The 25,242-nt window shown below is 46.2% G+C and overlaps 1 protein-coding gene across 1 annotated transcript in view; it reads left to right on the forward strand.

Moving 5' to 3' along the window:
* LOC123771381 (caudal type homeobox) overlaps positions 1 to 24,312 on the forward strand; it is an 85,993-nt gene extending 61,681 nt beyond the window's left edge. Inside the window, exons 3-4 of the mRNA XM_045763889.2 lie at positions 14,585 to 14,730; positions 19,315 to 24,312. Coding sequence (XP_045619845.2) covers positions 14,585 to 14,730; positions 19,315 to 19,539 — 371 coding nt within the window. The 3' untranslated portion in view covers positions 19,540 to 24,312. The remainder of the gene's footprint in view (positions 1 to 14,584; positions 14,731 to 19,314) is intronic.
* The last annotated feature ends 930 nt before the right edge of the window (positions 24,313 to 25,242 follow it).

Consider the following 25,242-nt stretch of genomic DNA (forward strand, 5'->3'; position numbering starts at 1 on the left):
GGGGGCCTCGTAGCCTGGTGGATAGCGCGCAGGACTCGTAATTCTGTGGCGCGGGTTCGATTCCCGCACGAGGCAGAAACAAATGGGCAAAGTTTCTTTCACCCTGAATGACTCTGTTACCTAGCAGTAAATAGGTAAGTGGGAGTTAGTCAGCTGTCACGGGCTGCTTCCTGGGGGTGGAGGCCTGGTCGAGGACCGGGCCGCGGGGACACTAAAGCCCCGAAATCATCTCAAGATAACCTCAAGATAACCCCTGCAAGCACAACTAGGTGTATACAACTAGGTGAGTACACATTAGCAACACATCAACTCCTCTCTGCTTCCTACAACATCTTCAAGAATCATTTAGACACGTTATGTTAAGAAGTGCCGGACCAAGCAGGCTGTAGTGCGGGCCTGCGGGTCGCTCCAAGCAACAGCCTGTTGGACCAAGTTATCCAGCTGTTATCCAGGCTTCCTTGATACCTGGTTGATGGGGTTCTGGGAGTTCTTCTACTTCCCAAGCCCGGCCCGAGGCCAGGCTTGACTTGTGAGAGTTTGGTCCACCAGGCTGTTGCTTGGAGCGGCCCGCAGGCCCACATATACCTGGTTGATGGGGTTCTGGGAGTTGTTCTACTGCCCAAGCCCGGCCCGAGGCCAGGCTTGACTTGTGAGAGTTTGGTCCACCAGGCTGTTGCTTGGAGCGGCCCGCAGGCCCACATATACCTGGTTGATGGGGTTCTGGGAGTTCTTCTACTGCCCAAGCCCGGCCCGAGGCCAGGCTTGACTTGTGAGAGTTTGGTCCACCAGGCTGTTGCTTGGAGCGGCCCGCAGGCCCACATATACCTGGTTGATGGGGTTCTGGGAGTTCTTCTACTCACAATACTACTACTATTCGTTCTACTACTCTTCTACTCTACTTTTACTCACTACTCCTGGACCATTCTCAAGATCATCGACTTGAGAATGGTCCAGGACGGACCGAAACGTCGTCGTCCCTTCACCTTCTAGTGTGTGGTCTGGTCAACATACTTTAGCCACGTTATTGTGACTCCTCGCCTGCAAGATCTGTGGTTCAAGACGTCTTGTTCCCGACGTCTTGGAAAAGCCTTAAGTCAGAAGACTTAAAGTCTAGAGAGCACATTAACGTCGCAACAGCCAGCGAAAAAAATAAGATGGATAAGGAGAAACAGAAGAGAGAAACAGAGAGATAAAGAGAGATAATGTGTACACGACCCATCAGAACAGCCAGCCTGCCAGCCTCTCCTGTAATCTACCATCTACCTGTCCCATCTACCGCCTGTCTACCTGTCCAATCTACCGCCTGTCTACCTGTCCGTACCCCAAGACACGCTGCTAAGACAACATGGGCACGCTTATGTCGCCCTGATGGGCACGGGGCACGTGTTACCTTCTGATGGGATCAGAGTTAAGGGTATTAGTCGCTGGAGCATACCTGGGGCATACCTGGGGCATGCATGTAGCATACCTGGGGCATACCTGGAGCATACATGTAGCATACCTGGGGCATGCATGTAGCATACCTGGGGCATACCTGGAGCATACATGTAGCATACCTGGGGCATACATGGAGCATACCTGGGGCATACCTGGAGCATACCTGGGGCATACCTGGAGCATACCTGAGGCATACCTGGAGCATTCCTGGAGCATACATGTAGCATTCCTGGAGCATACATGTAGCATACCTGGGGCATACATGGAGCATACCTGGGGCATACCTGGAGCATACCTGGGGCATACATGGAGCATATCTGGGGCATACCTGGGGCATACATGGATCATACCTGGGGCATACATGGTGCATACCTGGGGCATACATGGAGCATACCTGGGGCATACCTGGGGCATACATGGATCATACCTGGGGCATACATGGGGCATACCTGGGGCATACATGGAGCATACCTGGGGCATACCTGGAGCATACCTGGAACATACCGGGGGCATACATGGAGCATACATGGAGCATACCTGGAGCGTATATGGGGCATACATGAAGCATACCTGGAGCATACATAGGGCATACCTGGAGCATACATGGAGCATACCTGGAGCATACCTTGGGCATACCTCGAGCATACATGGAATATACCTGGGACATACATGGGGCATACATGAAGCATATCTGGGGCATACATAGGGCATACCTGGAGCATACATGGGGCATACATGTAGCATACCTGGAGCATACCTGGGGCATACATGGAGCATACATGAGGCATACCTGGAGCATACCTGGAGAGGGTTCTGAGAGTTCTACTCCCCGAGCCCGGCCTGAGGCCAGGCTCGACTTGTGATAACTTGGTCCACCAGGCTGTTGCTTGGAGCGGCCCGCAGGCTTACATATCCACCACAGCCTGGTTGGTCCGGCACTTCTTGCAAGAACTTATCTAAGTGTCTCTTGAAGACGTCCACTTTTGTTCCAGCAATATTTCTAATGCTTGCTGGGAGGGTGTTGAACAGCTGTGGACCTCTGATGTTCAGTGTTCTCTGATTGTGTCTATGGCACCTCTACTCCTCACTGGACCTCTGGTGTTCAGACAGTGTTCTCTGATTGTGCCTATGGCACCTCTACTCCTCACTGGACCTCTGGTGTTCAGACAGTGTTCTCTGATTGTGCCTATGGCACCTCTACTCCTCACTGGACCTCTGGTGTTCAGACAGTGTTCTCTGATTGTGCCTATGGCACCTCTACTCCTCACTGGACCTCTGGTGTTCAGACAGTGTTCTCTGATTGTGCCTATGGCACCTCTACTCCTCACTGGACCTCTGGTGTTCAGACAGTGTTCTCTGATTGTGCCTATGGCACCTCTACTCCTCACTGGACCTCTGATGTTCAGACAGTGTTCTCTGATTGTGTCTATGGCACCTCTACTCCTCACTGGACCTCTGATGTTCAGACAGTGTTCTCTGATTGTGTCTATGGCACCTCTGCTAATCACTGGACCTCTGATGTTCAGACAGTGTTCTCTGATTGTGCCTATGGCACCTCTGCTCCTCACTGGACCTCTGATGTTCAGACAGTGTTCTCTGATTGTGCCTATGGCACCTCTGCTCCTCACTGGACCTCTGATGTTCAGACAGTGTTCTCTGATTGTGCCTATGGCACCTCTACTCCTCACTGGACCTCTGATGTTCAGACAGTGTTCTCTGATTGTGGCTATGGCACCTCTACTCCTCACTGGACCTCTGGTGTTCAGACAGTGTTCTCTGATTGTGCCTATGGCACCTCTACTCCTCACTGGACCTCTGGTGTTCAGACAGTGTTCTCTGATTGTGTCTATGGCACCTCTACTCCTCACTGGACCTCTGGTGTTCAGACAGTGTTCTCTGATTGTGCCTATGGCACCTCTACTCCTCACTGGACCTCTGATGTTCAGACAGTGTTCTCTGATTGTGCCTATGGCACCTCTACTCCTCACTGGACCTCTGATGTTCAGACAGTGTTCTCTGATTGTGCCTATGGCACCTCTACTCCTCACTGGACCTCTGGTGTTCAGACAGTGTTCTCTGATTGTGCCTATGGCACCTCTACTCCTCACTGGACCTCTGATGTTCAGACAGTGTTCTCTGATTGTGCCTATGGCACGTCTACTCCTCACTGGACCTCTGGTGTTCAGTGTTCTCTGATTGTGCCTATGGCACCTCTACTCCTCACTGGACCTCTGGTGTTCAGACAGTGTTCTCTGATTGTGTCTATGGCACCTCTACTCCTCACTGGACCTCTGGTGTTCAGACAGTGTTCTCTGATTGTGCCTATGGCACCTCTACTCCTCACTGGACCTCTGATGTTCAGACAGTGTTCTCTGATTGTGCCTATGGCACCTCTACTCCTCACTGGACCTCTGATGTTCAGACAGTGTTCTCTGATTGTGCCTATGGCACCTCTACTCCTCACTGGACCTCTGGTGTTCAGACAGTGTTCTCTGATTGTGCCTATGGCACCTCTACTCCTCACTGGACCTCTGATGCCGGGGCAGGATGCAGGCCGGGCAGGATGCAGGCCGGGGCAGGATGCAGGCCGGGGCAGGATGCAGGCCGGGGCAGGATGCAGGCCGGGGCAGGATGCAGGCCGGGGCAGGATGCAGGCCGGGCAGGATGCAGGCCGGGCAGGATGCAGGCCGGGGCAGGATGCAGGCCGGGGCAGGATGCAGGCCGGGGCAGGATGCAGGCCGGGGCAGGATGCAGGCCGGGGCAGGATGCAGGCCGGGCAGGATGCAGGCCGGGCAGGATGCAGGCTGGGGCAGGATGCAGGCCGGGGCAGGATGCAGGCCGGGCAGGATGCAGGCCGGGCAGGATGCAGGCCGGGGCAGGATGCAGGCCGGGCAGGATGCAGGCCGGGGCAGGATGCAGGCCGGGGCAGGATGCAGGCCGGGGCAGGATGCAGGCCGGGGCAGGATGCAGGCCGGGCAGGATGCAGGCCGGGCAGGATGCAGGCCGGGCAGGATGCAGGCCGGGGCAGGATGCAGGCCGGGCAGGATGCAGGCCGGGGCAGGATGCAGGCCGGGCAGGATGCAGGCCGGGGCAGGATGCAGGCCGGGCAGGATGCAGGCCGGGCAGGATGCAGGCCGGGCAGGATGCAGGCCGGGCAGGATGCAGGCCGGGGCAGGATGCAGGCCGGGCAGGATGCAGGCCGGGGCAGGATGCAGGCCGGGGCAGGATGCAGGCCAGGGCAGGATGCAGGCCAGGGCAGGATGCAGGCCGGGGCAGGATGCAGGCCGGGCAGGATGCAGGCCGGGGCAGGATGCAGGCCGGGGCAGGATGCAGGCCGGGGCAGGATGCAGGCCAGGGCAGGATGCAGGCCGGGGCAGGATGCAGGCCGGGCAGGATGCAGGCCGGGCAGGATGCAGGCCGGGGCAGGATGCAGGCCGGGGCAGGATGCAGGCCGGGGCAGGATGCAGGCCGGGGCAGGATGCAGGCCGGGGCAGGATGCAGGCCGGGCAGGATGCAGGCCGGGGCAGGATGCAGGCCGGGGCAGGATGCAGGCCGGGGCAGGATGCAGGCCGGGCAGGATGCAGGCCGGGGCAGGATGCAGGCCGGGGCAGGATGCAGGCCGGGGCAGGATGCAGGCCGGGGCAGGATGCAGGCCGGGGCAGGATGCAGGCCGGGGCAGGATGCAGGCCGGGGCAGGATGCAGGCCGGGCAGGATGCAGGCCGGGGCAGGATGCAGGCCGGGGCAGGATGCAGGCCGGGGCAGGATGCAGGCCGGGGCAGGATGCAGGCCGGGCAGGATGCAGGCCGGGCAGGATGCAGGCCGGGGCAGGATGCAGGCCGGGCAGGATGCAGGCCGGGGCAGGATGCAGGCCGGGCAGGATGCAGGCCAGGGCAGGATGCAGGCCGGGCAGGATGCAGGCCGGGGCAGGATGCAGGCCGGGGCAGGATGCAGGCCGGGCAGGATGCAGGCCAGGGCAGGATGCAGGCCGGGCAGGATGCAGGCCAGGGCAGGATGCAGGCCGGGCAGGATGCAGGCCAGGGCAGGATGCAGGCCAGGGCAGGATGCAGGCCAGGGCAGGATGCAGGCCGGGGCAGGATGCAGGCCGACAGACCACGGCGGCCGTTCACAGATTAATGTTAATTTATTCCATGTAAATATGAGTCTTCACGTGAGTGCATCTTTGCGTCCTTATCTGCGTCCTTATCTGCGTCCTTATCTGCGTCCTTATCTGCGTCCTTATCTGCGTCCATACCTGCGTCCTTATCTGCGTCCTTATCTGCGTCCTTATCTGCGTCCTTATCTGCGTCCATACCTGCGTCCTTATCTGCGTCCTTATCTGCGTCCATCTCAGTCTTTGCGTCATCCGCTGCGTAGGTTGAGAATATAAGGAACTATCAGGGGAAAGCGCCAATCCATAGCGACTATATAGCACTGGGAAGGGGTCAGGATGAGGATTTGGGATGGGACGGAGGGAAAGGAATGGTGCCCAACCGCTTGTTGGGACGGTCGGGGATTGAACGCCGACCTGCATGAAGCGAGACCGTCGCTCTTCCGTCCAGCCCAAGTGGCTGGCAATATTGTTAGATGAAACTTGACTTGTGAGGTTGTGAAGAACCCTCCACGAGTTTCCAGGAGGTCTTCACAATAGAACGAGGTTATCTTGAGATGATTTCGGGGCTTTAGTGTCCCCGCGGCCCGGTCCTCTACCAGGTCTCCACCCCCAGGAAGCAGCCCGTGACAGCTGACTAACACCCAGGTACCTATTTTACTGCTAGGTAACAGTGGCATAGGGTAAAAGAAACTCTGCCTATTGTTTCTCGTCGGCGCCCAGGATCGAACCCGGGACCACAGGATCACAAGTACAGCGTGCTGTCCGCTCGGCCGACCGGCTCCCTACCGGAGGACCCTTGTATCTGAACTAGAAGAGGTGGCAGTAAACCAGGCGGCCTTGGAAGGGTTCGAAATTACCAGAGATGAGGTCAAGATCTGATAACCTAAAATTATGAGAAGGATTAAAACTGAGGAGGACAGCTTGAGGCTACAAGATGACCTGGACAGGCTGAAGTAATTGTCCAACAAATGGCTATTAGAGTTTAACCCGAGCAAATGTAAAGTAACGAGGACAGGTATAGGGAGCTAGAGGCTATATGCAAGGTACCATTTGGGGAGATGATATCTTTCAAGAATCGGAGAGTGATAAAGACCTGGTGGTTGATATCACGCCAGACCTGTCCCCTGCAGCCCACATCAAGAGGATAACATCAGCGGCATATGCCAGGTTGGCTAACATAAGAACGGCCTTTAGAACTTGAATAATGAATCATTCAGAACGTTGTATATCACGTATGTGAGACCAATCCTGGAGTATGCGGCTCCAGCATGGAGTCCATATCTAGTCAAGCACAAGACTAAACTGAAAAAGGTTCAAAGGTTTGTCACCTGACTAGTACCCGAGCTGAGAAGTATGAGCTACGAGGAGAGACTACGGGAACTGTAAGACTATCGCTAGAAGACAGAAGTTAGGGGAGACATGATCACCCCATACAAGATTCTCAGAGGAATTGATAGGATATTTAAAGGCAATTTATTTATCTCAGGGGCGCACACGTACAAGGGGACACAGGTGGAAACTGAGTACCTAGATGAGTCATAGAGACATTAGAAAGAACTTTTATAGTGTAAGAGTAGCTAGTAAACTGATTGCCCTAGGCAGTGATGTGGTGGAGGCTGACTCCATACACAGCTTCAAGTGAAGATATGATAGAGCCCAATAGGCTCAGGAACCTGTACACCTGTTGATTGACGGTTGAGAGGCGGGACCAAAGAGCCGAAGCTCAACCCCCGCAAACACAACTAGGTGAATACATCCCCTTGTTTGTATCCTCCACTGCGTCCTCCCTTGCGTCCATTTCCTTGTTTGCGTCTTCGAGTTTGCATCTGCGTCAATTTTTCAATGCTAGCGTTCATTTCTTTGTGCGTTCATCTCTTTATTTACGCTCTTTACTTCTATCTCCTTGTTTGCGTCCATCTCTGCGTCCATCTCTGCGTCCATCTCCGTGCCTGTATCCCCTGAACCTTTGGTTTCATAAGTAGCAAAAGAAGGGAGATTAAGCCCATGATAAACTGGCACTGAAAGTCATGCTAAGCGACCAGGACCCGGATTCACAAAGCAGTTACGCAAGTACTTACGAACCTGTCCATCTTTCCTCAATCTTTGACGGCTTTGTTTACATTTGTTAAACAGTTTACAAGCATGAAAACTTGCCAATCAACTGTTGTTATTGTTATAAACAGCCTCCTGGTGCTTCGGAGCTCATTAACTGTTTAATAATTGTAAACAAAGCCGCCAAAGATTGAGAAAAGATGTACAGGTTCGTAAGTGCTTGCGTAACTGCTTCGTGAATCTGGCCCCAGGAATTAAAAAGCCTGAGCCGTTGTTTACAAAAACTCTGGCAGTCAACCTGACTTTGAAGTCGGATTCACATAAATGACTTACTCGGAGCCAGTCTATTAACTACAACAACATTCTATCTGCGTCTAAAATCTATTCTGTTGGAGAGTTTCATGATGGGAATAAATTAAAGTGAGACATGAGGGAGATGGCACAGTGCGGTAAGCATTCTTCCTCCGCCATGCTGAGTCCAGCCGCATCTGGCAACCCTCGCGTATACACATATCTACCTTTTTCCCCTATATTTATCCATCTAATTACCCCATGTGACGCTTCATTAAGTGCACTAATCGTGCCTAATGCTATCGGTGAGCAGTTTCCCGCACGGGGGTTCGACTGTCGCGTGGATATTATTGCGGGAGAATAGCGTAGCTGGCAACTGCTCCGGAAAGTTTATGGCGCCTCTCGCCGGTAATAAAAGTCGCGTCCGACGCCGCCCAAAACCAACCAGGAGCTGGACACCTGAGCAACCTGTGTGACCAATCCACGCCCACCTGGCTCTCCTTACAACCAATCAGCGCCCATTATGAACCTCTTTAACCAATCGCCATCCACGGTAGCACCCGGCGGACCAATAGGAGCAGCTGCTGTGTCGTTACTGCTCTAGGCCGCTACATTCCTACCTGGATGTTTATATATATATTTAAACATATATATGAGTATATTTATATATATATAGTATATTTATACATATACTTTCGGCTGGAATCGAAAATAGACAGAGAAATTAGTTATATCCAAGTGTTTTGCTTGAAATAAATTCCTCCTCGACAATAGCCTCACCGCGGACCTTAAGACTATAGGGGAAATAAATGATATATTCTTTGTTTTTGTTGTATAAGGTGGCGTAGAGGGGGTGGGTGTGGCAGGCGAAGGTTCGCCGGGCGGAGTGACGGCATAAGACATCCACAGCCGGAGTTTATGGCCGCTAACCAGCATTGATTAATTGCCAGAGCCGGCATGATAACGACTGTCTCACACACGAGGCATTTTGGCTCCCCTCAAGAATGATTGATTCTCCCTGAGGGCTACTACTAGTCCCTAGTGGACTAGGGACTAGTGCTAGTCCCTAGTGGGAGCTGCTAGTGGTAGTCCCTAGTGGACTAGGGACTAGTGCTAGTCCCTAGTGGGAGCTGCTAGTGGTAGTCCCTAGTGGTAGTCCCTAGTGGTAGCTGCTAGTGGTAGTCCCTAGTGGTAGCTGCTAGTGGTAGTCCCTAGTGGGAGCTGCTAGTGGTAGTCCCTAGTGCTAGTCCCTAGTGGTAGGTGCTAATGCTAGTCCCTAGTGGACTAGGGACTAGTGGTAGCTGCCAGTACCACTAGCCCCTAGTGCTAGCTAGTACTAGCAGTACCGCCACCTCGATAGCCTCAGCCCCACCACATCAATATATATTACCAAGCAAACACAAATTACTTACTACAAGTCATTAAAATAATTCAGAAATAATTAACTATTGAAACATATTCACAGGGGCTCAGAGCCTAATATTATTAATATTACAGTATTATTATTTATACTTATTCTTATCTATTATCTATTATTGATAAAATTATCGTTATTATGATAGACAATTATATATTTGTTTTTGTTTTGTTGTCAATAATAATAATAATAATAATAATAATAATAATAATAATAATAATAATAGGAATTCATATACGGTTAAAAGGTATAAAAATATATTTTTTTTACTTTGTAAAGTTTTTATTTTTTATTATTATTAATATTATCTTTGGTTGTTTCAAGCTGGGGCTACACTGATTATTGCAAGCTGGGGCTACACTGATTATTGCAAGCTGGGGCTACACTGATTATTGCAAGCTGGGGCTACACTGATTATTGCAAGCTGTGGCTACACTAATTATTGCAAGCTGGGGCTACACTAATTATTGCAAGCTGTGGCTACACTAATTATTGCAAGCTGGGGCTACACTAATTATTGCAAGCTGGGGCTACACTGATTATTGCAAGCTGGGGCTACACTGATTATTGCAAGCTGGGGCTACACTAATTATTGCAAGCTGGGGGCTACACTGATTATTGCAAGCTGGGGCTACACTAATTATGGCAAGCTGGGGCTACACTAATTATTGCAAGCTGGGGGCTACACTAATTATTGCAAGCTGGGGCTACACTGATTATTGCAATCTGGGGCTACACTAATTATTGCAAGCTGGGGCTACACTAATTATTGCAAGCTGGGGCTACACTAATTATTGCAAGCTGGGGCTACACTAATTATTGCAAGCTGGGGCTACACTAATTATTGCAAGCTGTGGCTACACTAATTATTGCAAGCTGGGGCTACACTGATTATTGCAAGCTGGGGCTACACTGATTATTGCAAGCTGGGGCTACACTAATTATTGCAAGCTGGGGGCTACACTAATTATTGCAAGGTGGGACTACACTAATTATTGCAAGCTGGGGCTACACTAATTATTGCAAGCTGGGGGCTACACTGATTATTGCAAGCTGGGGCTACACTAATTATGGCAAGCTGGGGCTACACTAATTATTGCAAGCTGGGGGCTACACTAATTATTGCAAGCTGGGGCTACACTGATTATTGCAATCTGGGGCTACACTAATTATTGCAATCTGGGGCTACACTAATTATTGCAAGCTGGGGCTACACTAATTATTGCAAGCTGGGGCTACACTAATTATTGCAAGCTGGGGGCTACACTAATTATTGCAAGCTGGGGCTACACTAATTATTGCAAGCTGGGGGCTACACTAATTATTGCAAGCTGAGGCTACACTAATTATTGCAAGCTGGGGCTACACTGATTATTGCAATCTGGGGCTACACTAATTATTGCAATCTGGGGCTACACTAATTATTGCAAGCTGGGGCTACACTAATTATTGCAGGCTGGGGCTACACTAATTATTGCAAGCTGGGGGCTACACTAATTATTGCAAGCTGGGGCTACACTAATTATTGCAAGCTGGGGGCTACACTAATTATTGCAAGCTGAGGCTACACTAATTATTGCAAGCTAGGACTACACTAATTATTGCAAGCTGGGGCTACACTAATTATTGCAAGCTAGGACTATACTAATTATGGCAAGCTGGGGCTACACTGATTAGGAGGGAGGTTAAGGGGGGGGGAACGGTCTAGCGATAAAACTACTGATATCAGAAATGTCGCTCCAGTCATACTCCCGTTATATGAAAAGTCTTTTCTTATATGAATGTCATATTCTGAGCGTGGCGCCTTGACATCATCTGAGCGTGGCTTGTTATATAAACATTAAGAATCAATTGCATATACTTTTATGTGGCCGCATTTGTGAGGCATAATTGCGAGTTGAAAATATAATAAAAATAATATTTTTAAGGAAAAAAATAATGTTTTCAAGCGCGATTTTATGGAATAATTTTAGATCTTATTTACCGCCAGAAACGCTATGCGTGTTTACAAGTATGTAAAAATACGAATATTATATAATCTCACGAACCCATTGTACCTTCTTGTAAATATATAAATAAATCCATAAATAATTACATAAATAAATGCATAAATAAATCTTGTACTCCGTTGTTGAGAATAAAACTGTTTAACAAGTTGTACTTTAACCTCGTCGTTCCGTTTTTTGTTATAATATCCTTATAGCAATTATAATGACTTTATTAACGTTAGTATTATATACGATCATTGAGCAAATCCAATATTGATGAGGATTAAACTGTATTTATAATTATTCAGGAATTTTATTTAGTGATTCATTTTTTAGATTTTTAAATTCTATAACTTTATAATATAATTTGATTACATAATTGATTGATCATAATGAATATGATTATTGAATGATTACCAATATACACTATATCTTGATTTACTAATCATAGTAAGCCATGATTATTAATATTATATTAAGTCAATGATCTGTGCATTAATCATGCACATTAATCTGATTATATAATCACTAGTCAAAATTATATAATTTATAATGCACATTATTGGTATTAGTGATTATAGACTAGTCATAATTCTATATAAATCATGATGCACAATTTGTATGGGTGATTACATATAATTATAGATATTGGTAAACTTTCTATCTATTATATATGTTGTACTTAATAGGCCAAGTTGAATAACTGCCGAACAATACAAGTTTTCCTGGAATTATGTATTTCTCTAAAAACAAATTCTTAAGATAAAGCTTTCCATTATTTTTATGATAAAAATATATTTTATAATTATTTTATAATATTCCATTTTTTAATTTGAGTTAAAACTAACAGAAATTTTTATCAAACCTAATCTACCCTACCCTAACCTAACCTAACTAAATTAGTAATTTAGCTTCTTAGTATAATATAATAATCCTAATTCAAGTATACCAGTTTGAAAATAAGTAAAATCACTCTGCCTGTTAGGCAAATCGGGTCTTGTATGCTAGGCCAAGTATTGTATTCTGGCTGTTAGGCACATGTATGAAAGAATTTTTGTTTATTTTTGTTTGTTGGATCCTCTATCCCTGGTTGGATACCAGAGGCTCGGGGATAGCCTCACCCAACTTTGCAAGAGGACTTGCCTGGGGTATGGGATGAACATAGGTTGGTCGGGTTCAGGCCAAGTTAAATGCTTTAAGAAGGATCAGCATTTATAGACACACCCAGCCGACACGGAGCCTATATGATAGCAGTATAGTCAGTGTAGTCTCATATAAGCAGACACGGAACCTGAATGTGGCCCATACTTAGCCAGAGTAAGGATTAATACCTTATCATCTTAATCTTTCCTCCGAGTACCTCTTCACAACAACCATACTGCAGTACTGGTATTAGAACCCAGCCACAACTACCTCTACAACCACAATCAACGCTCGTTAACCGCGTCCATCATATCACCACTACAACCACTCACTCTCCAACAACGATCCTCACAATATGTCGCTACAACAACCATTTATATATTAGAGCGCATTGGCGCGCGGATAGCAGTTAATGTACAGCGTCGAACATGGTCCAGCGCACAGCGTCCGGTGACCACCGTCCAGCGCACAGCGTCCGGTGAGGCCAGGTTCGACTTGTAATAACTTGGCCCCTCTTATTATTATTATTATTATTATTATTATTATTATTATTATTATTATTATTATTTAATTATTATTATTATTTAATTATTATTATTATCATTAATACTTGCCACGACAAGTAGCCGCTAGGTTGGACCGCCCTGAGAACTAGGAGACCGTCCGCTTGGTGTGATCTGAGCTTAGTCTTAGCTCAGCTAAGCCTTAGCTGTGCTTAATATACTTTCAGTCTTAGCTGTGTTTAGCCTTAGCTGTGTTTAGCCTTAGTTGTGTTTAGCCTTAGCTGTGTTTAGCCTTAGCTGTGTTTAGCCTTAGTTGTCTTTGATCTTCGCTTAGCCTTCGGGAGCCGGTCGGCCGAGCGGACTACCTTGGGGGGGCGGAAGAACCTTGATATAAACAATGAATTATTAATTATTAATTAAGAAATATTTAACAAAAGTATTACAATAGTTTCCCTCTTATTTTTCGCTTCGTCGTTTTCTATAGTCCTTATGCAAACTCTTCCATTTCATTATATATTTCTTTATAAGCACATTATCTTCTCTTACTTATTCTGAGAAGGGAGACAAAAAATAAATACTAAGTGTGTCCAAAATACAAATAAGAAACCAATACAAAAACTGCTAGATGCTATTGTTTTACATTCAGAAAACTTGAACAAATCAGAACTTCTGGTTGCAACTCTTTTGACCATGTCGTAGCTCAGTCGATTATGGCAGCGTCTGGGATGCTCTCGGACGCAGGTTCGAATCCTCGTCACGGCCCTTGTGGATTTGTTCATTTGATGCATCACGCTATTGTGATTTCTGTGTGTAATGTCTCAGAAAAATTATTTAAGTCTCTGCAGAAATTTCATATTTTATTTTCATTTTCATTAACTTTGAAACGGAATAACTTATAAATTCTCTAAATGTTGTTTCCGTCAATAATTGTATTTATTATTATTATTATTATTATTATTATTATTATTAGATGTACTTATAACTAGGTTTTTATCTACACTTTGTAATCTTTCATATAGAATTGGGTAGCAGCTCATTGCTGTGTATACTTAAGCTTGTTAATAAAAAGTCCGCCAATTTAAAAATTGAATTGTTGTTTCAATATAATAATTTAATAGTTGCTTCTATATAATAATTGAACTGTTGCTTCTATATAATAATTTAATTATTTGATTTATTAGTTGTTTAGTTGTTTAACTAGAGAAACCTTGGAACATATACACGCTAGAAAATAATAATAATAATTTTATTAATGTAATATAATACATACATTTAGAATCCCATAGAATTTTAATATATTTATATTAATATAAATTTATATTAATAGAATTAATCGATTTTGCTTTTAGAAATATAATTTTATACATTAAAAAGCACAAAACAGTAGAACATTCGTAGAGAGAGAGAGAGAAAGGTGCAACCCGGTCTCGCACTTGCTTATAGTCAATATTTGGCTTATGAATAAGTGCATATGTGACATACTAATATATTGTGAATATTTGAGTTTACCTTGAAAAGCTGAATAGAAAACACCGACCTAACCTAACCTTCTTAGTATATTGCAATTAGATACCAAGATATTGCAATTAGTACCAAGATGACACTTGAGGGCCAGCACTAACCTCCTCCTCGACCTTGCAGGCAAGACTCGAACCAAGGACAAGTACCGGGTGGTGTATAGTGACCACCAGCGCCTCGAACTGGAGAAGGAGTTCCACTACTCCAGATACATCACCATAAGGAGGAAGTCTGAGTTGGCCTCCATGCTGGGGCTCTCGGAGAGACAGGTGCGTTATGCGTCCTCTTTCACCTCACCATTCTCCCTCATAGGCATGCGTCACTACTGTGTCACTGGCATGCGTCACTATTCTGTCACACTGGCATGCGTCACTATACTGGCATGCGTCACTATTCTGTCACACTGGCTTGCGTCACTATTCTGTCACACTGGCATGCGTCACTATACTGTCACACTGGCATGCGTCACTATTCTGTCACACTGGCATGCGTCACTATTCTGTCACACTGGCATGCGTCACTATACTGTCACACTGGCATGCGTCACTATTCTGTCACACTGGCATGCGTCACTACTGTGTCACACTGGCATGCGTCACTACTGTGTCACACTGGCATGCGTCACTACTCTGTCACACTGGCATGCGTCACTATTCTGTCACACTGGCATGCGTCACTACTGTGTCACACTGGCATGCGTCACTATTCTGTCACACTGGCATGCGTCACTACTCTGTCACACTGGCATGCGTCACTATACTGTCACACTGGCATGCGTCACTATTCTCTATCACACTGGCATGCGTCACTATTGTGTCACACTGGCATGCGTCACTATTGTGTCACACTGGCATGCGTCACTATTGTGTCACACTGGCATGCGTCACTATTCTCTGTCACACTGGCAAGCGTCACTATTCTCTGTCACACTGGCATGCGTCACTACTGTCACACTGGCATGCGTCACTATTCTCTGTCACACTGGCATGCGTCACTACTGTCACACTGGCATGCGTCACTATACTGTCACACTGGCATGCGTCACTATACAGTCACAGTGGCATGCGTCACTATACTGTCACACTGGCATGCGTCACTATACAGTCACACTGGCATAGTTCAAGTACGAATAAGCATAGTTGATGTAGACAGTAAGCTCATGCTGATCAGCCTTCAGGCAGCATAGCTTACATTGTCTGAGTCAACTTGTATATTTGTGTGAGAAGTTAATGATAATAATAATAATAATAATTTTTATTTAGGCAAAGGTACATACATAGAGATTTTACAAAGTTTGTTGGCTTTATAGATAGAGCTAGTACATACAATGCCTAAAGCCAATATTACGCAAAGCGTTTCGGGCAGAAACGCAAGAGAAAGGTCCGTAATCTTCACGTTTCTTCCCTGTGGAGGATTGGTTTGTGCTCTCTTGGCACAGTGTATAGTGAGGTGTCCAGTTAATTATATATATGTGGTTTCCTGAGGGCCCAGAGCCCCGCTCCTGGGCCAGGTAAGTCCACTACGGGCTCACCATAGCCCGTGCTACTTGCCCCGCTCCTGAGCCAGGTAAGTCCACTACGGGCTCACCATAGCCCGTGCTACTTGCCCCGCTCCTGTGCCAGGTAAGTCCACTACGGGCTCACCATAGCCCGTACTACTTGCCCCGCTCCTGTGCCAGGTAAGTCCACTACGGGCTCCCCATAGCCCGTGCTACTTGCCCCGCTCCTGTGCCAGGTAAGTCCACTACGGGCTCACCATAGCCCGTGCTACTTGCCCCGCTCCTGTGCCAGGTAAGTCCACTACGGGCTCCCCATAGCCCGTGCTACTTGCCCCGCTCCTGTGCCAGGTAAGTCCACTACGGGCTCCCCATAGCCCGTGCTACTTGCCCCGCTCCTGTGCCAGGTAAGTCCACTACGGGCTCCCCATAGCCGGTGCTACTTGAAACTTTTTGTTCCAAGTAGCTGAATCTAATACAACTACAACAACCTGAGGGCCATTAGTATAAGTGGCCTCGATGAGGACAGAAAGCCGGCGGCTTGACAAAGGTCCCCCCCATTTGCCCTAATGATCTTTTCCAACTGTATTTTAAACCCCAGCAGAGTTTTTGGGGGGTTTACGGCTTTGGAGGGTAGGCGGTTCCACGGGTTTACAACCCTATGGGTGAAAAGGCATCTCCTGTTTTCTGTCCTACATTGTGGCTTGTTGGGCTTGAACTCGTTGCTCCTCGTTCGTGTTACATCTGATGTTTTGAAGAAATTGTCCGGACCAACATCGTCCAAATTGTTCAGTATTGTGAAGGTTTCGATGAGATCCCAACCCGTCCTCTTAAAAATAACGTCACTTTTGGCTGGTATGCGCGGCACTATGGCCAAATTTGGACGTAGTTTGAAATGAAATCGACTCACAAAAGTGACGTTCTGTTCCGTTTTCTATTTGAGTCGTCCGGCTTACGCGCTCAACCGAGATCCGTCCTGTCATGCCTGGTCTGTAGTGCTGTGCGCCCTGTGGCCCTCAACCGTTTCTCATACGTCAGATGACTGTTATGATTTTTGTTGTCCGGTGTTGCACCTTCCTTCTTGAGGTTATCTTGAGATGATTTCGGGGCTTTAGTGTCCCCGCGGCCCGGTCCTCGACCAGGCCTCCACCCCCAGGAAGCAGCCCGTGACAGCTGACTAACTCCCAGGTACCTATTTACTGCTAGGTAACAGGGGCATTCAGGGTGAAAGAAACTTTACCCATTTGTTTCTGCCTCGTGCGGGAATCGAACCCGCGCCACAGAATTACGAGTCCTGCGCGCTATCCACCAGGCTACGAGGCCCCCTTCTCCAGACCAGCTATGTCTTTCTGAAGATGAGATCTCATGCCAGAATGCAATAATCCAGGCGGAGGCGCACTAGAGACTTAAACAATTGAATGACTACTTTCTTTTCCTTGAAGGTAAAGTTATGCTTAATTATTCCCAGGGTTTGGTTCGCTTTTTTGAACTGCCGCTCCCACTTGTTGTGGATAGTTTAGTGAATGATGGATTCTCACTCCAAAGTTCTTTTCTTCATCTACATGTTGTAAAGTAGTGTTGTCAATTTCGTAGTTTTGGTAGATTGTTGTCCCCCACTTGCAAGGTCTTGCATTTATCGACATTAAAAAGCATTTGTCAGTCATCTGACCATTTGTATATTTCATGTAGATCTCTTTGTAAGGTCTCAATATCACCTTCACTTGCCACTTTATTTGTCTCATCGGCAAATGTGATGATATGGTTGCTAATATTCTCATTTATGTCATTGATGTACATGACAAAAAGTGTTGGCCCCATAATGGGCCCCTGCGGCACTCCACTCACCACATTTCCCCAGACAGATTCATTCCCATTCAGCATGACCTTTTTGTTTTCTATGTTTTAAGCATTTCAATATTCTCCCATTTATTCCATGCTTACCAGTCTCTTATGTGGTACCTTGTCAGAAGCTTTAGCAAAGTCCTTATAAGCTAAGGACATGTATATATGTATGTATATATGTATGTATATATGTATGTATATATGTAATCAGGTCGGCCAGTTATGCCCCTTACGTTTAGAGGAAGTGCTGAAAAAGCCTTGGGCCCTTGATGTTGATCTCTCCTAATTACGGGCTCACCATAGTCCGTGCTACTGTAACTAATTGTTCTGAGTAGTTGAATCTAAAACAACAACAACAACTCTCCTATTGCAGGCAGACCACATTCACTCCATACATCTACCACCTACGGGCTACTCATGCCCGTGCTACCTCTTGTGGCGGCTTAATCTTCATCAGTCAGTTCTATTGCACCTGTCTTCCAAGGGGGGGCTGTTCTGCACATCCTGCCATGCCTCCTGGTCTCATGTGATGTTATTTCTGTGTGTAGGTTTGAGACCAGTAACTCTTATATTTTCAAAGTGTAAATTATTATATATATCTATCTCATACACTCTAGAGAATACAGATTTGTTAAATTTATTGTCCCAATAATTTGGATGCTTTTATTGAGTGGATGCCGGCAGTAAAGGACATTGCTCGTTCACCAGATCAGCAACTTCTCCAGTTATAAATGGGGCTATTATTGTGCAATAATATTCCACTCTAGAGAGCACTATTGTCTTAAAGGTGTCATCATTGGTCTGAAATCTGTTGTCCGAAAGGTTATCGTTATCCAACCTGTAATTTTCTTGCCGTTGTGACAGCTACTTTATTGTGTTGTTTAAAAAGGTGTTCCGACATGATTACAAAGTCTTTTTACATTGCTTTTTCATTTTATAGTGATTAGGCTGCGTTTTATACGGGATTTCCGCTTTGATATTTTCGTATTTTCCACACCACTGAAACTGGGATTTATCCTCATTAAACATCCTTTTATTTTTTTGGCCCATTGAAAGACCTGATTAACATCGGAGTGGAAGCTTGCTGTGTCCTTAATGTTGTTAATATCCTCTTATTAACATCCCAGTAAAGACATTGCTTCTCGCCTCACCACATTCTGCTAATGTATTCACATCTCTGAATTGTAAATCCTTCCTTCTGAAGATGTATTATTAAATACGAAATTACTGTCTTAATCATTCCTTCGTAGTTTATAATATATATATATATATATATATATATATATATATGTATATATATATATATATATATATATATATATATATATATATATATATATATATATATATATATATATATATATTATTACAGTATTACATAATACATATTTACAGTATTTACATAATAATTTATATCTTATAATTTACAGCTATATATTTCCTATAAGATTAAATATATGACAATTTTGCGATGATAAATGCAATTCATGTTAATAATTTCCGTGTGTTACCGCAGGTGAAGATCTGGTTCCAGAACCGCCGCGCCAAGGAGAGGAAGCAGATGAAGAAGCGAGACGAACTGCTGCAGAAGGAGAAGCTGGAGAGCGTCCAGTACCACACCTCGTCCATCACGCCCGTGCCGCCCATGGCACCCATGCACGCCCACGTCTCCACCGCCCAGCACCTCCCCATCTCTAAACCTCTCATGATGGACGTCAAACCCATCCTGGGGCTGGAATGACCTGAGGCTGCCTTCTATTGGAGCCAGTGACCTGTGACCTCAAGTGCTTCACCTGACACCTGGAGCCAGGACCTGTAACAGCGTGGTTAGCGGTGGCTTGAGTGTTGGAGGTGTTTTGATCCTGGTGTAGTTATGGCATGAACTGGTATAAGTCGTGTATGCCTGGTGCCTGCCAGTGATGCCTTGTGTCTGACCCTAGTGACGATCAGTGCCTGTCGTGGATGTCGTGACCTGGACCTGATACAAACAATCGGTGGCTGGAATATATTGTTGAATGGCTGTGAAAAAAGCCATTAGAAAAGCCAATATTTCCAAAAAGCCATAGAAAAGCCAATATTAAGACATTATACTATTGAAAAATGAGTTGTAGGGCACTGTGGGGGATAGTGTGTGTGAAGGAATAATAAACTCCAGTTGTTTTAGCTCATAAGTGTGTGTAAACACGCGCAGGTCAACACGAACATTTATGAAAAGTGAGATGCGAAGTGTTCAGACTTATATATATCGAGTGTCTTGTTTGGCCGCAAGAGGCTGCTGACTGGCGTCCGCAGTCAGAGGTCAGAGAAGACACACAATCACAGGTTCAAGGTTGAAGCTCCAATTATTAGGCAAACAGTCGTGATGACCCAAGAAGCATTAATGCTTCTTCACGACCCCAAGAAACATTCGTGTAATTGTTCACGAATACGGAAAGGTGCGAGGAGGGTGCTCTTGCGTGTATATAATGACTCACAGACAACAGACTTGCGTGTCTGCGTACAGACACCGTCGCACAGATAGGATTCTTATCTAGTAAGTAGGCGAGTATGCTGTTGTAATTTTAATATATACTGTTATTAGGAAATGTAGCAAATCAGGGGCACATTTTGGCGATACTGAGAGACTTGAGGGATATTTTCTTTACCCGCCTGGACACTATCAGGGCCTTCAGTGGGGGACTTGGAGGACATGAGAGCTTCAGTCACTGCTGGGTTCCTATCCTGTGAGTCACCTGGAAGTGACGGCAGCTTCACTGACTGCTGGGTTCTGTCAATCTGTTCCTGTCTACGCCGAGACAGTTGGCCAACTGGAGAGGCTCTTCGCCAGCAGCAAAAAGAAAGCTTCAAGCGTGTCCTCTCTCCGCTTCATGCAGCCCTCAACAGATTGCATCGTCCCTGAGCCCATGGCAACATCTGTAGTCATGAAATCTGGACGCCACGGCGAATTTCTAACCTTCAGGGAAACACATACACAACCTCCCTGCTTCAAGAGGACGGCGAGACTGCAAGCAAGTACGAACGCTTATTGGAACACTATAAACAACATAGAAAACAGGAAGAACTGGGAGGTGAAGAACAGGGGAAACTGAACTAAAACCAATTTTTTTCTGAAAGGGGATGCTCTCAGCTGTAAACAAGACACACTGCGGGGTCATGAAGCCGTCATGCTAGTGTGCTTCAGTTGTCTACATTAAGGCCAAACTCAGCTTGTTTGTAAATACCGTAGAGTGAAGACAACTTTGAGTCTGTGGAGGCTGCATCCTGAAGTCTCTGGTGACTGTTAGAGATACGTGAATCTTTACAGTTTTGGTCAGAATCTTCACAGTCTTGGTCAGAATCTTCACAGTCTTGGTCAGAATCTTCACAGTCTTGGTCAGAATCTTCACAGTCTGGTCAGAACCTTCACAGTCTGATGGGTTCTAAGAGAGTCGACGGTTCAGAGCTCCGTGAAGATAAGTTGTGATGTATGTGTCATTTTTGTAATTTATTCTTATCATTATTTTTTATGTCTGGATGACAAGTCATGGACCTATTAGCAGCAGTGTTACACACACCCACACTCACACACGCAAGCACACACACACGCACACACACACACACACACACACACACTCTCTCTCTATTTGACTCCAGCAAGAGTCAAATAGAGAGAAAGATCTGGGGGTTGATATCACACCGCACACCGAACCTGTCCCCAGAGGCCCACATCAAAAGGATATCATCAGCGGCATATGCTAGACTGGCTAACATAAGAACTGCCTTTAGAAACTTGTGTAAGGAATCGTTCAGGACCTTGTATACCACTTATGTCAGACCAATCCTGGAGTATGCAGCTCCAGCCTGGAGTCCATACCTAGTTAAACACAAGACAAAGTTAGAGAAGATTCAGATATATGCCACCAGACTCGTCCCGGAACTGAGAGGTATGAGCTAAGAGGAAAGGCTAAGGGAGCTGAACCTCACGTCCCTGGAAAACAGAAGAGTAAGGGGAGACATGATAACCACCTACAAAATTCTCAGAGGAATTGACAGAGTGGATAAAGGCTAACTCTTCAGCACGGGTGGGACACGAACAAGGGGACACAGGTGGAAACTGAGTACCCACATGAGCCACAGAGACATTAGAAAGAACTTTTTCAGTGTCAGAGTAGTTAACAGATGGAATGCATTAGGCAGTGATGTGGTGGAGGCTGACTCCATACACAGTTTATAATGTAGATATGTGTAGATATGATAGAGCCCAGTAGGCTCAGGAACCTGTACACCTGTTGATTGACGGTTGAGAGGCGGGACCAAAGAGCCAGAACTCAACCCCCACAAACACAACTAGACGAGTACAACTGTTATACAAATACACACAGTACCGTTGGTTCTTACCGTGTTCTTAGTACCTCTGTACCTGGTTTCTAGTACCTCTGTACCTGGTTTCTAGTACCTCTGTACCTGGTTCCTAGTACCTCTATACCTGGTTCCCAGTACATGTGTACCTTGTTCCCTTCCCTCAGACTTGAGTACATTGATCAGACAACCATTGACACCTTAATGGAAATAGATCTTAATAAAATAGATCTTAATAAATTCCAACTGTATAAGCTTGGGGAGCAGATGTATCCTGGCCTGTAAGCTTGAGTGACACCTGTCAACCTCAACCCAGCTGTTCCTTGGGCAAGGGGGGAACAGCTGACCTTAAAGACCCTGAGCTATTGAGAGAAGAATTCCCCTCTCTCTCTCTCTGTCTCTCTCTCTGTCTCTCTCTCTCTGTCTCTCTCTCTCTCTCTCTCTCTCTCTGTCTGTCTGTCTGTCTGTCTCTCTCTCTCTCTCTCTCTCTCTCTGTCTCTCTCTCTCTCTCTCTCTCTCTCTCTCTCTCTCTCTCTCTCTCTCTCTCTCTCTCTCTCTCTCTCTCTCTCTCTCTCTCTCTCTCTCTCTCTCTCTCTCTGACTGGTTGGATGCTCCCCATTGGTCCACCCTCGTACTGTGTCACAGGCAACAGGCTACAACAGGAAGATCTTCTTGTTCCTCACAGGAATGCGGGCTACCTGGCCGACATCGCTCGTCTGGGCCATCTGTAACATGTTAACCTTGGTGTGTCTCCGTGAAGGCAGACTCGGGATGAGGCCTCTCCTGGCCCCTCATAGTGGAGACGGTCATCTGGTGTGTGTGTCTCTCTCTCTGCTGAGCATTTGTCAAACTCTCACAGTTATACTGGTCGACTGGACCCGAGGTCTGCTATACCCCAGATTGACATTCCAGAGGACCCAGCACCCCACATCAGCTGTTACTCCGACACCCACAGATTCACCCACACCTATAGACCTACACACACATTAATAGACCCTCCCACACCCACCCTCGACCACAACCACACCCACATCACATCCACTCCCACACTCACACCCACCGCGACATCCACTCCCACACCCACACAGTTACGGTGAAAGGCTACAAAATTTATACCTCACGACACTGACAAGGTCGGTTCAACGGGCCTGTTGGACCAAGCTCTCACAAGATGAGCCTGGCCTCGGGCTCGGGGAATAGAATAACTCCCGAAATCCTCTCCAGGTATGCTCTAGGTATACTGGAAGACAAGGGAAGTTAGGGGAGACGTCATCGCCAACGAAGGGGACACAGGTGGAAACAGAGTTCCCAAATATGCCACAGAGACATGAGAGAGAATTTGTTCAGAATCAGAGTAGTTGACAAATGGTACTAGGCAGTTTTATGTTATATTATTATTATGTTCTACCACAGACGTCGCCACACATTTACAATGCTAATCAGCATATTTTTGTTCTGTCCTCCATGGAGAGGTGAGAGATGGTTGCATCTGCGCCATAGAGAACCGTTGCACTAGGCTGTGATGTGGTGGAGGCAGACTCCGTACAGCGATACCCCACACACACTCACTCACACACTTGTACACCCACACACTCACTCACACACTTGTACACCCACACATGCACTCACACCCATACATACACTCACACCGACACATGCACTTACTCACCCTCCCTCATACATCCATATTACCATGTTGCCACGTGTACAGGTAACTCATACTCTCAGCTAATACATTACATATGAAAACCCTAATTATGTTTCCAATTATCATACAAAACATTGTTTGTCCTCACGGTCATACTTAATACATGTCCATATCATATTGTCTATTTTTTTAAGAATGTTGTCCATCATTTAGTCATTTTTTTCGAATGTTGTCCATCATATTAATTTTTTTTTTAGAATGGTGTCAATCATATTAATTTTTTTTTAGAATGGTGTCCATCATATTGTCATTTTTAGAATGCTGTTCATCATCTATCAAAATAAATGGTTTAAAACAGGAAATGCCCAGTGAATGTGAGTGTGGACATTGTTGGAACACCACACACACGAGACCAGCTGAGAACGACAAGGAATTTCAAATTTGTAATTTTGTAAGATGTTCAATCCCCCAGCGTGAGTTCGCTTCTTTGTGTACATGTGCAGCTGTTATAGTAAATATTGTAAGAAATGTGTGTATCATTACGCCTTTTTCTTGTGTTATAAATTGGTTGTGTTGAGGTGTGTTTAGTGTCAGGGGTGAGGCTTGGGCGGGAGATGGTAGGATTAAAAGAGTCTACGAATGGGTTGTTATCCAATGCGAGGCAGCACTTATTGGCCCTTAAAAAGTAGATCTTATTGGTCCTTACAAGGCAGCTCCTATTGGTCCATACGAGGTACTAACTATTCTCCTTGTGAAGCAGCTTCTATTAGCCCATATGAAGCACCTCCTATTAGCCTATATTACAGCCCGTCCTCCAAACAAAGATCCAAAAGTGATTCCATCCACCCGCCAAACCCCCAGCTGTTTATGAATGAAAAGCGGTTTACACACGACTCACAACTGCTGACGTTCGAACATATCCGGAACAAGTGCTTCACTGACGAATTTTGTTCGAATCACAACGCTATAAATGCTTCACCCACGTACTACAAATACAAATAATCGCCAACAGAACCTAAACACCTAACCTAACCTATGCCTATATATACACAATATGCTAATATATTATAATATTAATTTATACTTGAGAAAATTCCCGTTTTGAATGAACAGCATGTTAAAATTTATGAATGCGTCTGTGGGGTCGAGCGCTGGATGTAATGGACTTGAGTCGAGGACGGGTTGCACGGCGATAGAGAAAGACTCGTTGACTTCATGCTTCACGAGGAAGATGAACTCAACGTGACATTTACAATCTGAGATACTCTCGAAGCTGAACAAAGGTAAAGCCACATCCTCCGGTGAGGATGGTATCACTTATGATATATTGCGTTTGCTTCCTCTAGTACCAGGGAATCCCCTGCTTGATATGCATAATATGAGCTCTGTTATTGGAGAACTTCCTATCTCTTGGACCAACTGTATAATCATTCCAATTCCCAAAGCCTAATCAAGAGA

This window comes from Procambarus clarkii, chromosome 54 (genome assembly GCF_040958095.1).
Source record: "Procambarus clarkii isolate CNS0578487 chromosome 54, FALCON_Pclarkii_2.0, whole genome shotgun sequence".
Taxonomy (NCBI): domain Eukaryota; kingdom Metazoa; phylum Arthropoda; class Malacostraca; order Decapoda; family Cambaridae; genus Procambarus; species Procambarus clarkii.